Source organism: Rana temporaria, chromosome 3 (assembly GCF_905171775.1).
Source record: "Rana temporaria chromosome 3, aRanTem1.1, whole genome shotgun sequence".
In the NCBI taxonomy this organism is placed as follows: Eukaryota; Metazoa; Chordata; class Amphibia; order Anura; family Ranidae; genus Rana; species Rana temporaria.
This window is the reverse complement of record NC_053491.1, coordinates 185,575,975-185,591,432: the sequence shown is the minus strand read 5'-3', so window position 1 is coordinate 185,591,432 and position 15,458 is coordinate 185,575,975. Positions and strand designations below refer to the sequence as shown.

At 42.0% G+C, this 15,458-nt stretch overlaps 1 protein-coding gene across 1 annotated transcript in view; it reads right to left on the bottom strand.

The window, feature by feature from the left end:
- Positions 1-591: 591 nt before the first annotated feature.
- CSRP2 (cysteine and glycine rich protein 2) overlaps positions 592-15,458 on the bottom strand; it is a 39,472-nt gene continuing 24,605 nt past the window's right edge. The window contains exons 2-6 of the mRNA XM_040343958.1: positions 9,178-9,296; positions 6,374-6,542; positions 4,386-4,515; positions 2,961-3,054; positions 592-1,012 (exon numbers count right to left, since the gene is read on the bottom strand). Coding sequence (XP_040199892.1) covers positions 936-1,012; positions 2,961-3,054; positions 4,386-4,515; positions 6,374-6,542; positions 9,178-9,289 — 582 coding nt within the window. The 5' untranslated portion in view covers positions 9,290-9,296 and the 3' untranslated portion in view covers positions 592-935. The remainder of the gene's footprint in view (positions 1,013-2,960; positions 3,055-4,385; positions 4,516-6,373; positions 6,543-9,177; positions 9,297-15,458) is intronic.

Genomic DNA, 15,458 nt, shown 5'->3' with positions numbered 1-15,458 from the left:
CGACAAAAAAAAGCAATTTCCCACAAAGGTAATGTTTTGGAAGCCTGGCGATGGACAGAGCTGAGTCACTGTTCCATGTGTTATGAATAGTTTAGGATTTCCTTCAGCCAGCACAGCTGAAGAAATACATGGGCAATACAGGACTTTACAAAGAAGCATTAGTGTGGGAGACTACAACATTAATCATCAGACCATATGGCTTTTAGACAGAAGTTTACAGATTGAAACAGACTGCAGTCTGGAGGCCAACAAGTCCAACAACTGAAAAGATTATCAATCCAAACGCCTAAGGTACGGGTGCTCAACCTGTGGCCCTCCAGCTGTTGCAGAACTACACGTCCCAGCATGCCTCTGCCTTTGGGAGAGTCATGCTTCTGTCAGCCCTGCAATGGCTCATGGGTTTTGTAGTTCTGCAATAGCAGGAGGGCCACAGGTCAAACACCCGTGGCCTAAGGCATAAAATATGATTGTGCCACCAATGCCAGGAGCCCTTAAATTGATGGTCCCCACACAGCTATAGTTTCCTATGGTCACAGCAAATCATTCATCCTTGTAGAAAACATTCCTTCAGTATAGTCATATCTGACAATATTTAACTTTCAACTGTTTTTTTATTGTACTTAGCCAATTCCATAACATACAATCCAACCTCACTTAATTTTTTAATATACAGCCATTTAATAGAAAACACATTCTTATTAAGCACAGATTTGTTCTATTAGAAAGAAAATACAAACTATAAAAGTCAGATAATCCTCCAGTCAGAAATATGTTACAGTAAAACATACAAAGCACAGTTATCCTACTCCATTTTATGAAGTAGACATCACATGGACTTCACAGTGATTAGTATTAGCTTAGACTATCATTCCGCTTAGTAACAAAGGGGTCACGGTCAAATGTTCTAGAATCATCCCTTCTCTGCCGTTTTCTCCTCACTGTGCATGTACAAGGGCACCGGCTCCTTGGCCATAGCCAAACCCTTTAGGTCCAAAATTCTTTGCATAGCAAGCTAGCAGAAAAAAAAAGAAAAAATAATAATGTAGATATAATTACTTTGGATAAATACTTTGTTTACATAATTCATATATGTAGTCAGGGAATACGGTACCCGTCACATTTTAAAAATTTGTCCCACCATACACTTAGGAACCACTTAACTGAGGGTATGCATATGTTCACTAGAATCACAGATACTTGGAACAGACGAACAGGTAATGAATCAAATGGTAAATTCATTAGAAAGGGGGAGAGGGAACAATATGGCCTTTCATGCCATAACTTTTAGGTTCCCCCTAAAAACCGATCAAAAGCCTAGTTGGGGAATGAAAGCTTGTGTGGGTAGAAAAATTACTGTCACTGGCAAGGAGGGCATGCAAGATGTTACACCCTAAATGTGGACATTTCTGCCATGGACCTGTTTATTCAGCGATATTTTCATTACTATTTATAGTACACACACACACACACACACACACACACACACGTTTCTTCTTGGCCAGTTGATTTAACTGAGGTTATCTGCAAATCAAAACTAATTCCTTTGATCTGCAGGTGAACAAACAAAACAATACAAAAAGTAACATTATGTTACTTTGTAGGTTTCTATATTGGTGTCTGGAGCAGTGTTGTTTATAAACACGGATTCCAACTGTTTTTATTTTGGACAGCTGCCGACACCTTTTCTGAGTACACAGCAATCCAATATTTAATTTAAATTAATCAAAACCGGCAGCAGGGCAGAGACACGGGACAAGCTGCACATGTCCTATGTACAATGATAAAGAAAAGAAAATTGGGTCCGCCTAGCATGCCCAAAGTCTGGAACTAGTTAAAGCTAAAGTTCCGTTTTTTTTGGGGGGGGGTTCTCGGGAACAGCACCGAGCACCTTCGATATGTGCGATTGTGTGCATATTCCATTACCTGTAGGCAACTGCTTCTGCTAAAAATATTTTTTATTCAGTGCCTCCTTTGGAGCCGCCAGATATAGTCCTGACTGGCTGCTAAAAAAAATCTTAATTTCCTCTTTTAGAGCCATCAGAAACTTTCAAGAGCTGATCATGACAGCTCATCCGATGGGACAAGCACAACATTTTTTTCTCGTACGATACCAGATTGTACGATTCGTTTAACCAGTACAGTTGTCATTCCATAATACAATACAAATACATTACAACACATCACTTCTGAATTTTTATTCTGTTGTACGAGAATTTTCAGAACTATAGTAAACTCTTACATTTTTAATATGAGACTAGCATGCAAAAAATACAGAAAATCATGTGATGCTGTATGCAATGTGAACCATATTCACTGCAATAATCACAGCGAGTTGCAAACTGACAACTAAAGATGGAGACTTTTAAACGTAAAGCTACAGAAGGGTTCAGTTCCTGCAGAGTTTAGTAAATGTTCATTTGTGTAATTCTTGGAGACTGAACAGTCTATTTTATGGGATTCTGTCCTTCATAGAAGAGCAGGCTGCTTTGAACAGCTGATAATACAAAGTAAGGATGAATTTCTGTGTATTTCACACGTCTTCCAAGAAGTTCCCTTTCTTTTAATATTCCTGGTTTTCCCCCTGTCTAGGAGTATCCTGCTGTGTTTCAATCGTTCCATGTTGTAAATAGAACAGGAGAATACCTTTTAGGAAGCTGGGCATGATATTTATTACATTTACCTCTAACTAGCATATATTTTGTCCTTCACTTTTATATGCTGCAATGTGTTACCCTAATAAAACATTTTCCTTCACTAGAGCATACATTTATTGTCCGCATATCAATAAATCACAGCGACCATATTCTCCAGACATACATTTCCCGATATTGGCCCTGGCCTGTCTTTACCTTGTTATTTTCCAATTTCCTGCATTTTCCAGCTGGCTCCCTTTCTATTTAAAGGCTACATTACATCAGGAACATTCTGGAATACACCAGGCAGTAGTTGTAGTTCCTTACCTTTGCAGTATATTTCTCCATCTTTTTCAGTCTGAGTGGTGGATTCCAGACTCTTACCACACTTAGCACATCTGAAGCAATTCTTATGCCAAGGCTGCAGAAAGAAGACCATGTTTAATACATTCTGAGGGTAGTCATAAACATGCATATTCGTTGTCCCCACATTGAAAATGCCCAGTAGATACCGCATGAAAAAGGTGTTAAATTCCTTTTACAGAAGAAAATGGGATTTTTTTCTACAGCTTACCTGTAAAATCATTTTCTTGGAGTAAATCACGGGACACAGAGCAGCCATAATAACTGGGATGTCCCCAAGCAGTGCTTTGAGGGGAGGGAACCCATTATGACCAAAGAAAAACCATCAATAGACCAGCAGGATCTATATTGCATACACTGCTCCCAAGCCACCCCAAAGATGCTGCTTGCAGGACTTTTCAGATCGTCCCGCAAGCGCATCAACCCCAGTGTGATGGTCACCGATGTTGCACGGATAAGGCACAGATGATGCATGAATGAAGCAGGAATTGGTACAGATGAGTGCTGTGGGCACTTAAGATCCAGCCCACAGCGCTGCTGCTCTCGCCCTTCTCCTCGCACACTGTACCGTTCAGTACGGAAGGGGGGGGGGGGAGCTGAACTGGGCATGCGCCAGCTTATTGACAACTGATTGGACGGAGCGATCACGTGGTAAAGGGCCACGGTCATTGGCCTTTTACAGTGATGCTCCGGAGTGCGCTCTACAGCGGGCACGATTCTGGGAGGACATAATAGTTTGCCCTCCCAGAGTTATACGATCATGCTGTAGCCCTTATTTGGCTATGGTCTGGTCGTTAAGTGGTTAAGTAGTGGTCCAGGCATGCAGCACTTGGGGAATGTGTACTGGTTAAGGAGCCTTTGGGTCTGGTATAGATTTTAAAAAAGGGAACAAGGGTGAACCCACCGCTTAGTTATTTACGAACTGTCAGATAGTGGACGCAGGCTACCCCCCCCTTTATTTTGGGTCGGTGGTGGACGTTGCGATTGCCTACTCATTCACATGAAGTGGGGCCAGGATACAGTGGCTCCCCTTGTTAAAGGGTGCTTCCTGATCCTGATAAGCCCCCCGTGCCCCAAAGCTCCCCCCTCATGTTGAGATCATGTGGCTTGGTACTGGGGGGGGGGGGGGTGTGCATGCTCAGATAAGGGCCTGGTATGGATGCCGCCTTTTTTTGGGCATGGGGTTCCCCTCAAAATTCCTACCAGACCAGAAGCTCCTTGCCTGACATGGAGTACCAGAGGTGCATTAGCCACACAATGTGGTGATAACAGTCTGCCAACTGAATTTTTAGATCTGTACACACATCACGGGGCCAGTTTAGACAAGAGCAAATTAACCTACCAACACTTGATATTGGTCTGATAAACTCATTTGCAATCAAATTTTACCTTCCCGGCTCCCATTATTTTCTCAGCAGCATAGACCGATTCTCCACATCTAGGACACTTTTCAGCCCCTCCAAACTTCTGGGCAAACTTTGATGGATTTGAATTGGTACTTGGACGTGCGTGTTGTGTTCTGTAATGAAACAGATAAAGCCTGTTTGATCTTGCAGATACATTTTAGAGAAATACCAGGAGCATAGACAATTTTTCATTAGAAACCATTTACAACTGTAAAATGGGTTTATACTTTCAATATTATTAAATCACAAGGCACAGTTAAAATATATTCTAGTGTGGCACTTTGTTTTGCAAATCCGGCTTTCTGTAACTTTCATGCAATATTTCTCAAGCATCTTGCATAGGGCAGAAACACATGACATTACTTAAATAACAGAGCTGTAAATGCACCCCAAGTATAAACCTATAACATAGGGGTGAACTTGATAAGAATCGGAAACGGGATAAACAGAGCTATTTAATGCTTTATTTAGTAACCCATGCTGTTCACAAATCAGGTCTCATTACTATGTGCAAAAAGTCCTTCTATATTGCCAATGCCTGCAACTGGGATCACAGGTGTTCCAATCATTGACAGATGCCAAGCCTGTACATTTGAAGGATAGGCTGTATCCACACATCCAGTGGTTACCCTGCTATTAGAGACAGATGTCTGCTCCTTTGATCTATAAATATCCAGCCGGTGTCTTGTACTGCATGATAGACATTACATTTAGGCCTAACCTGGTTAGGCTTATTCTCCCTGATTAAAATGGCCCTCCTTCTGGCCAATTTTACATGGTTGTATATTCTGTAACGCATTACGGACATTTACATACTCTTGAATCTTATAACCCAAAATGTTTGGCACTTTTTTTGTGCCTGGGGAGCCTAATTGTTGCCTACAGTTTCCCATACAAGTGAATGGCTGGAAATGGCCAGCTGCTTGTAAATCGACATTCTATACTAAAAGATTTGAAAATGTGTAAAAATGTCCCATGTGCATGAGTCCTTATTCAGCAGCAGCCTAAAACACATTAAGCTGTATAAAAAATAAAAAAAAATGAGGAATGCTGATTTACCTTTGGTAGACAGTGAGGAGTTAACTGAAGAATCCAAAAATAAAGCTAGTTAGGATATTAGCACAGAGAAGCCCAGACACTTTTTCTCAGGTCCCCGGCCGGCGCTCTGGGCCCCTCCCCCTTGCCAAGTGCCCCCATAGCAAGTCACTTGCAGTGTGGGCACTTGTGCATGCTCGCTGCTGAGCCGGGTCTCTCTATGTCCATAAGACAGAGTTCTGCCCTGCCTCCCTGGCTGTGATTGGCAGCATCGGAAGCCAATGGCTCCTGCATCTCAGCCAATAAACAGGGAGAGACCCTTATGTCTCCTGCAAATTGCTGGATCGAGATCCAGCTTAGACAAGTAATTGGGGGGGGGGGGCGCTGAGGGAGGAGCTGCACAATAAAGTTTTTTTTTTTTACCTTCATGCATGAAGGTAAAAACACCTTCTGCCTTTATCACCACTTTAAGTAATTAACTGAAGAATTTAGAGTTTGCTGAATACTGTCTAAAAATAGGTCTTAGTCTACCATGTCTGTGGAAGCCTGGATGATTTCCCGTGTCAAATGACACACACACACACACACACACACACACACACACACACACACACAATATTGATCTGCTCTGAACGCACACTATTGGCCCTGGACACAGACGGCCATGTATGCCTTACGCAACAGTATTTTTCCTGCAGTATTGTGCTACTGTGAGGTCACAAAACTCCTTATATTCACTGAACGTGCGCCATTATCTTTTCCACATAAATTAATGATTGTTTGCATAACTTTTTATATTACTGGAATGTGTCCATTTGCTTCAGTACAATGTTGGGCTAAACTCCTGGACATGTGAATACAAAGCTTTGTCACATTATACAATATAATAGCTGTGGAGGAGCAAGTCAGGAAAGATTATTAAGCAATTATGCTTACTCTTCTGGTTTAATGCCCAGTCTCTCTCCTCGGTCCATGTTCAGGGTGCCTGCGCCTTGTCCATAGCCATAGCCTTTGGGTCCATATTTTTTCCCATAGCAGGATCGGCAGTAAATCTCATCATCATGAATAGCCACTGTTGTACTATCCAGGTTTTTTCTGCATACCACTAGAAACAAAGTAGATAAATATTAATTGCATAAAGCCACAGTATCGTTAACGGTAAATTAAACCGTTGTAGCCCTGATGAAGGAAAAGTCTGACCCCTGAAACACGTTGGCTGCCTTAGTACAAAAACAAATTAATTTGGACTCCTATTGATTTGGTTGAACTGGGCTCCTGGCTAGGCTTTGTTCTTGGAAGTTGAAGCTAGGGAGTAATGACAGGAACTCTTCTTGGCTTCATAGGAATTTCCCCTAGGCTTCTTTAGCTGAAGAAAAGGATGTGTATTCTTACCCCCTGTAAGGCCTGTTTCACACAGGATTCAGCTTGTATAAGAGCAGAGTGAATGGCAAGCTTTTGCATAGCTTTCTGCAAACTTCAAACAACTTTCTCTAAACATTAAAAGTGCTCTTCAGTTTGTGTTTGAAAATGTTCTACACAGATGTTAACAGGAGTGCTGGTTGTAACCTTTAACAAGCTGCTAGAAGGTTCCCACCAAGTCTCTAGTACTAAAGAGTGCCATCAGCTTGCTTAAAGTGAAAAATCAGCACTCCCTTTGTAAATGTTGAACACAGACCTAACTGAAGCTAAAGGGTACTTTAAAGCTTCAAAGCTCTGCAAATGCTTGCCGTTCACACTGCTCTAATACAAGCTGAAGCCCATATGAAAAAACGGACCTAACATCTTTCATGAGGGTGTCTCAAGCTACAAAAGAGATGTTCACATTTGGGGCATGCACAGCAGATGCTTACTGCTCAACTGACCTTTTTAACCAAACCCTTCTATGCATAGTCACGGATATAAGATTTATTTAACTGCTTCCCGTCTTCCAACGGCCTATAAAAACGGCAGACAGGAAGCAGCGCGATACAGGTTAACATTCCTTTACGTCAGCCAGCATCGGCCACTCCTGCATGGCTCACAGAGCATGCACTCAGGAACTCAGTGATCTGTGTGCGCCCCTCCTCCCTGGACACAGCGGATCACACTAACACTGTGTCCAGGTGATCACATTTTTTTTACCATGTGATTGCTGTGTCCAATCACATAGTACTCAATTGAAACAAAGTAAACATCCGCTCTCTCTACGTTCCACATATCTGCTGTGAGAGTAGAGTGAACCGATGCTGCAGTCTGAGTGTATCGCTGCATGTCACACTGCATGTACACTCAAGACTGCAGCCTACCCCAGTGTCCCAGATCACTGACCCAAGTGTCAGAACAATTAACAGTGTAGCCAGCCACTGTCACCTGTCCCAGTGCTCATGCTATACACCATATCAGCATCTTGATAATTGCCATACCAGCACCCTGATCACCGCCATCTCAGTGTCAGAGCCAATGTCCAATTGTTTCCACTGGCCCGATTCTTCAGGGCCTCCAAATATGCGATAGTCAAGAAAATTAGATGGGCAATTTATACCCCTAGAATACATTAATCGCTTCCTGTCCAGCGATGTACTAGTACCAGCGATGCCGCTAAAAAGCCACACAAAGCCCATTAAGGAAACGACCGGCAGCATCTGGCTCTGGGCACACAGTGAGGAACTGATGTTGTTCCTCCCACTGTGCAATGTCCACAAAGACGCAAGAAGTTTCCGACATCTTCCCACCCCTCAAACAATGTATGCCATAAGCCTTTTGTAACAAAGCTAAAGCTTCACTCTTGCCAATTTTCCTACAAAATTCATTAACCGAGCCAAACTCACATAAAAAGGCTTTACTGTAGGGAAAGCAATATGGCACTTATCTGGCTGATGCAATGTCTTCTTCCAATACTCGATTAGGCTGTGACAAGGCTGAGTGAAATTAGAGGTGGCCTGATCAAGCAAAAAAGGTGCGCACACACTTTCAAAAATATTTAATACACATTACAGCCATAATTAAAAAATTACGGAGCACCATGCATTTCCAAAATGAGACCACAGCATGTTCAAACAATTAAAATACAACTTTAGCCTTGCCAGAAGGAGGATGGGTCACAGCTCTGACTCCAACAGTGATAAGTCGTGTGTTTGTAAATTTCAGCTATTGGAGTTCTGTATGGAGGTTCCTTTCAGAAGGATGCGAAGAACAACTCTTAATCCCATGTACACAGAAGGTAGCAGAAATAGTTTAGCACTTATTTTAGTACATAAAATAACTGAGTACTAAGATTTGTAGGTAAAGTTGATCCAGGGTAAATCCGATTGCCTCTCGGGGGATCAGAAAGGAATTTTTTCCCCTGCTGTAGCAAATTGGATCATGCTCTGCTGGGGTTTTTTGCCTTCCTCTTGATCAACTGTGGGTATGAAGTTGGGTGTATGGGATTGTACTGTGTTTTTTTATTTTGTTTGTTTATTTTTTGTGGTTGAACTGGATGGACTTGTGTCTTTTTTCAACCTGACTATGTAACTCTTAATTTCATAACCCTGCGTCTTGGATTTGCCTCCCACTATATACTGGTAGGTTAACTGGCTTTAGCAAGCATTACTGTAACTTACCTACAAGTTTCTTCTGGGACATGGCTTAAAAAGGTGCCGTTAGAAGCACTACAGAAAATGTGTAATATATAAATGAGTAAAGTAAATACTATAAAAACAGTGAATGTTTAACTTTTTACTTCTCAAACAAATAAAAGTGCAACACATTTGGAAACTTACTGCAAAGGAAGCAACACTTATGAAAGCTCTTTCCATCACACTGCACCTCTTCAGCATGGTAAACCGTCCTTCCACATGCGCCGCACTTGTTTCCACCTCCCCAGTTAGGCATGTTGTAGCTAGAAAATAAACGGATGCATCAGTATCGGAAGCAACAAAAAAAAAAAAAAGGGTATGCACTAGATCCACCCTCAAGCGATCTGTAAAGCAGAATAATAAAACGCATTCCTTTGTAGAAAAAATAAATAAAAAATCTGTAAGTCTTTCCCAACAGCCAATGGAAAGAATTAGTGGTAAATGGAGACAAACTTGGTGCTGAAATCATTGATTGATTTGAATCCACATCTGCTTCCTATTTTATAAAGCACTTTTTGCCAGAGATATTCCTGCTCCATCACAGGTTTCCACCACCTGTAACAGTTCATAAAGCCATTCAAATATTTAGCAGGTTGGGTCTACTGTGTTAACTCTTTGCCCGCTTTGCAATCCATGCCTATATGCTGCTAATAGCCAATTGTAACATTTTATATTGGTTATATTTTTTTAGACCAAACATTTTTTTGGAGCATTCTACCTAAACAAAATTACTGTAACTATCAAAGAGAGCCTTATTAATGGTTTAAAGAAGAATGGCCCAGCCAGTCCTGAAGTGCTCAGCATTGCTAGTTATCAAAAATCAGAGACCTTTCTTTTCTTTACTGCTGGTAAGTAATACAGCCAACTCACCAATTCACATCCCTGCCTGCGGACCTTACAATGAAGGAACAGGACTGCTTTAATGAGGCCATCAGTATGCACAGTGATATTCACCAAAACCAAATTTGCTCTCAGTTCTGCCCCTCCTCTTGTAGAGGGGATTACAGCAAGCCAGTATAAGGCTTGGTTCACATCTATGCATGTGCAGTATGTTTTCCGGAATATTTAGTGTTTTTCTTCATCTGCATTTTAATGCACTTTTGTTTTGACCAATGGCAAGCTGTGCGATGTTAAGAGGAAGTGTCTTATGCAGGGAAAAAAAAAAAGTCAAAGGCATGTATATGCAATTTTGTGCAAACCCATTGAAGTGTATAAAAAAAAAAAAAAAAAAAAAAATCACTGTAAGTGCCCGCTCACACTACCGCGACTTGGAATCCGACATGACGCGCGACATGAGAAATTAAAGTGAATGAGAGCCCTCTTAATGCACACTACTGAAGTCGCTCTGACTTCAGAAAAGGTTCCTGTACTACTTCAAGGCGACTTGTACCTATTGATACACATACACACACCCACCCTGCAATCCTATTGACCAATGGTGGCTGGTTCTCGATATTTTGTATAAACCAATGCCACAAGGATGCCCCCCTCCACACTGGGAACAACCTCTCCCCCTGCAGGAGACAGATGGCCTCCTTACCTTAGGAGGCAGAGGTTCTGCCAGGGATGACTCTGTTCTCCCCTCCTCCTCCCCTGTCTGAGCCAGGGAGTGCTGGATGGCTGAGCGGCTACAGCTGAGCCATCCCTGGGGTCACAGTGTCGGCTGGTGGGTCAGTCTTCCCCTGCTTCTACTCCCTCCTCCCCCTTGGCCAATAAGATCGCCTCTCCTTTCGGCCAATCGGGAAACTGGTCTCATGTTACTCATTCACTATTGTCGCAAATGGGTGGGCTCAGGGGGCAGTGCTGAACGGGCCGCCACTGCTATCAACCAATCACTATGATGAACAGCCTAGCTTTACTTGCCAATAGGAATGTGCAGAAGACAGGAAAACTTCAGAATCAGGAAGTGTTGGACTTTTGCTTGTCAGAAGAGCCCAGCGCACCAGGTATAGTGATGTAAAAAATCAAGTACACCCAATAAATTTTTTTTAAAAAAAAGTGACTTTTTCCCCCCCAACATATTTGAACAAACATGTTGGGTGATATACCAGCTTCTGAGATCAAGAGTACCTTTTCCACAGTACAGAATTATATCAACAAATTTTGTTGAATAAAATCAGTGAATTTTTTTTTTTTTTTTTTTTTAATAGAGATTTTTAAAGTGAATACATAATTAAAATAAAATTGTGATTTCTCTCATCTGTATGGAGTTATGTCATTAAAATGGAAGTAAACCCTCCTATCGTTTTCAGCCAAGGAAGCGGCCATCTTGACCTTTGTTTAATCGGCAACTGCCATGATGCTGTACATGTGACCTGGTATGAAACCAGCCATTGGATGGTTTGGCAGTTTGGTTGAGAGCACAAACAAATGTAACAGCTAGCATTTCCAGCATGCCTGGAATGTTAACTGTTTTTGTAACTATCAAATTGAAGGGTTTACTTCCACTTTAAATCAGAACAAAGTGACATGGCTGTATATTAAGTACAGTTTGCTCAAGTCTTTTATAGCCCATCTGCAAATATATATTTATTACCTTTGGCTCTAAATTGCATTTACAACCACTTCAGTGATGAAGTCACAGCTTATCAGTACCTTCCAGATTTTTATTGCTGTCTGTCAATGTTACAAAGATTCCCCCCCCCCCCCAACTTCCTGCCTTGGTGAAGTCAGTTACTAGAAGTGGAATCTTTCCAATGGAAGAATGAACAGCAATTTAAATATGACTCTCTGAATCTTCCAAATTCAAAGTTAAAAAAGGTTTTCACTGGAGATGAACATTATTATAGTTGTAGGTTTCATCTACCTACGTGTCCGTTAATCTGTCAGCTATATCTATTGATGGCTAACAAAATGCAATCCTATGAGTGCCAGTTCACACTGGGGCAGCACGACTTACAGCGCGACTCTGCAAGGCGATCTGCACACGACTTCAGAGGCGACTTGCAAAATTATGTCTGTATTGAAGTCAATGCAAGTCGCACTGAAGTCGTACAGGAACCTTTTTCTAAGTCGGAGCGACTTGAGTACAATAGTACAGAACAAGTGCGGGAAAAGACTCGCTAGATTGTTAAGAGAACAGAAAATGAGCAATTATATCCCACAGATTAAGCCACCAAAGAAACCAAAGGTTACGAAGCCAAATGATATAGCAAAAGAGTTTCAAAAATATTACTGCTCTCTTTACAATATACAGAGTAAATTCCCGACCCAAGACCAAATTGATCAATACCTCACGGAATCAGATATCCCAAGACTATCAGAATTAGACAAAGAGAGGTTAGATGCCCCCATAGTAGAAGAAGAATTAAAAGTGGCAGTAAGCTCAATAAAAATGGGGAAAGCCCCGGGACCCGATGGGTACACGGGTCAATACTATAAAACTCTGTTCCCCTCGTTATCAAAATACATGATTAAATTATTTAATGCATTGGGGACAGCGGCAAATTTAACTAAACAAACCTTATTGGCCTATATATCGGTGATACCCAAAGAAGGGAAAGATTTGAGCTTATGTGGAAGTTACCGGCCGATCTCCTTACTAAATCTAGATGTTAAGATTTTCGCTAAAGTTTTGGCAAACAGGATACAACAATACATCCCAGATCTGATACACTTGGACCAGGTGGGATTTGTCCCCACGCGGGAGGCACGTGATAATACTATTAAAGCCATCAACTTAGTACAGATAGCAAATACAACCCAGACGCAATGCGTGTTCTTGAATACGGACGCGGAGAAGGCCTTTGACAGGGTGAATTGGAGTTTTATGAGGGCAGTCTTACAACATGGTGGATTTGGAAATAAAATAATAAAATGGATATTCTCCATGTACTCAGGATTAACGGCTCAGGTACGGGCTAATGGAATATTGTCAGACCCACTACAGATTTCGAACGGGACTAGACAGGGCTGCCCTCTGTCCCCACTCCTCTTCGCCCTGTCATTAGAGCCTTTTCTGAGTAAGGTACGCAAAAACCGGGATGTCTCAGGAATACAAATAGGGAAGAACCACTGCAAAATTACAGCATATGCAGATGACATGTTGTTTACCCTCACTAACCCGCTGACTTCAATCCCGAACTTGATGAGGGAATTTGACAAATATGGATCTCTATCGAACTTGAGTATCAATTTTAATAAATCAGAAGCAATGGGAGTTAATGTCCCACAAACATCTATAACACACCTAAAACAAACATTTAAGTTCAAGTGGACAGATAGAGCACTGACATATCTTGGTATACAATTATCAGGGAAAGTGGATAAGATCTTTGACTTAAACTTCCCACCATTACTGCAAAAGGTGAAGTCGTTACTTGACAAATGGAACCAGGGGTTCCATACTTGGTTGGGTCGATGCAACATCATTAAGATGAATATACTCCCGAAAATCCTCTATTTACTACAAACACTACCAATACATATCCCAGTGCAATATCTCAAACAATGTCAAAGAGTTATCTTTGAATTTGTGTGGGCACATAAAAATCCAAGGATACAAAGAAAACAACTAATGTATACTAAGCAACAGGGAGGACTTGGAGTCCCAGATATAAGGAAATACTACTACGCTGTACACCTAAATAGATTAGTAGATTGGAATAGACACTCAAATACAAAGTTATGGGTACAAATTGAACAGTCACAATCTAAAATACCATTAGAAAGAGCATCATGGTGGTTTGCCGCAGCTCCTAAAGAAATAAATAAGAACCCGATATGGGGGAATACAGTTAAGATATGTGCAGCAGCATTTTCTATGATTGGTATTGATCCAAGGACTTCCCCATTATACCCAGTGATAGGCAACCCCCTGTTTCCGATGGGATACCAAGAGGGTGCTTTCCGACATTTAAGAGATCAAGAATGCACACAGGTAGTTAATTATATTCGAATGGGAAAATGGGTTACAATAGCTGACTTGATGGAACAAGGGAAAGAATTCCGTTTAAAGTTTTGGAATGCACTTCAGATGGTTCACTTCCTGAACACACTACCAAATCCAGAGGTTTTTGAGAGGCCACTTAAAGCGGTCCTCCACCCTAAAGTGGAGTCCCGCTGATCGGAACCCTCCCCCCCTCCGGTGTCACATTTGACACCTTTCAGGGGGGAGGGGGGTGCAGACACCTGTCTAAAGACAGGTATTTGCACCCACTTCCGGCCACACGCTACGGGCGAAAGACGGGCATTCCGTCACATCCCGTCTGTCGCCCGTTGTGTGCTGGGAACACTTGGCTCCCAGCACACAGCGTGTGAGCCAATCGGCGGGCGCAGCGCGACTCGCGCATGCGCCGTAGGGAACCGGGCAGTGAAGCCGCAGCGCTTCACTTCCTGGTTCCCTCACCGTGGATGGAGGGGGGAGCAGCAGGGTGACGAGCGATCGGCTCATCCTCTGCTGCGATCACCGCTGGACTCCAGGACAGGTAAGTGTCCTTATATTAAAAGTCAGCAGCTGCAGTATTTGTAGCTGCTAGCTTTTAATATATTGTTTTAGTGGCACATCCGCTTTAAGAGATTTGAGAAAATGTGCAGTGAGAAGGGAATATTGACACACACCCTATCAATGAGCTATGAAATACTAGCGCAATCAGGGAGCAGTCCTCCGAAGTGTGTCCAGGACTGGGAACAGGAATTAAAAAAGACATTTAATATGGAACAACGACAACGACTATATAAACGAACACATGAAACATCAATCTGTGCGAGAACCCAAGAGACAAACTACAAGATCTTTGCAAGGTGGTATAGGACACCAGAAAAATTAAACAAAATCTTTCCAGAAATGACAGAGAAATGCTTGAGGTGTCAGGCAAGCAAAGGGACGATGCTCCATATATTTTGGGATTGTCCCCTGCTAAAATTCTATTGGTCAGAGATTAAAAGGATACTCCAGCTATGCTCAAAATATGAGATACCAGAAAATCCAGAATTTTATCTCTTACACATGAATCCAATCCCCGAGAAAGCATATAAGGAAACAAGTATATGTCATCTATTAGATGCAGCCAAAGCATGTATTACAAAGAAATGGAAGTCACCGGCCCCACCAACTATAGAGATGTGGATAAATAAAGTGAAGGAAATTAGTAAGCTAGAAGAACTAGTACTGACAGCACGACATCAACAGGAAAGATATCCAAGAACATGGAACTCCTGGAAATCCTTCTTGGACTCCAGGGTAGAGTCTATGGAGGTGGCTGCGGGTGAGGGGGGGGGGGGAGGGAGGGTACGGGGAGAGATTAGCTTTTTTTTTTTTTTTTTTTTCTGTTTGTTATAATCTTATTTTTATTTTTTATTTTTCCTACATACCGCGATGGGTGGCATTGTTGTCTCCCCCGGACAACCAGGAGGAGGGACGAAAGCAAGGTTGTGACTAAGGTTAAAGGGGGATGCTCCATAGTATAGTGCGTGATATATTATCT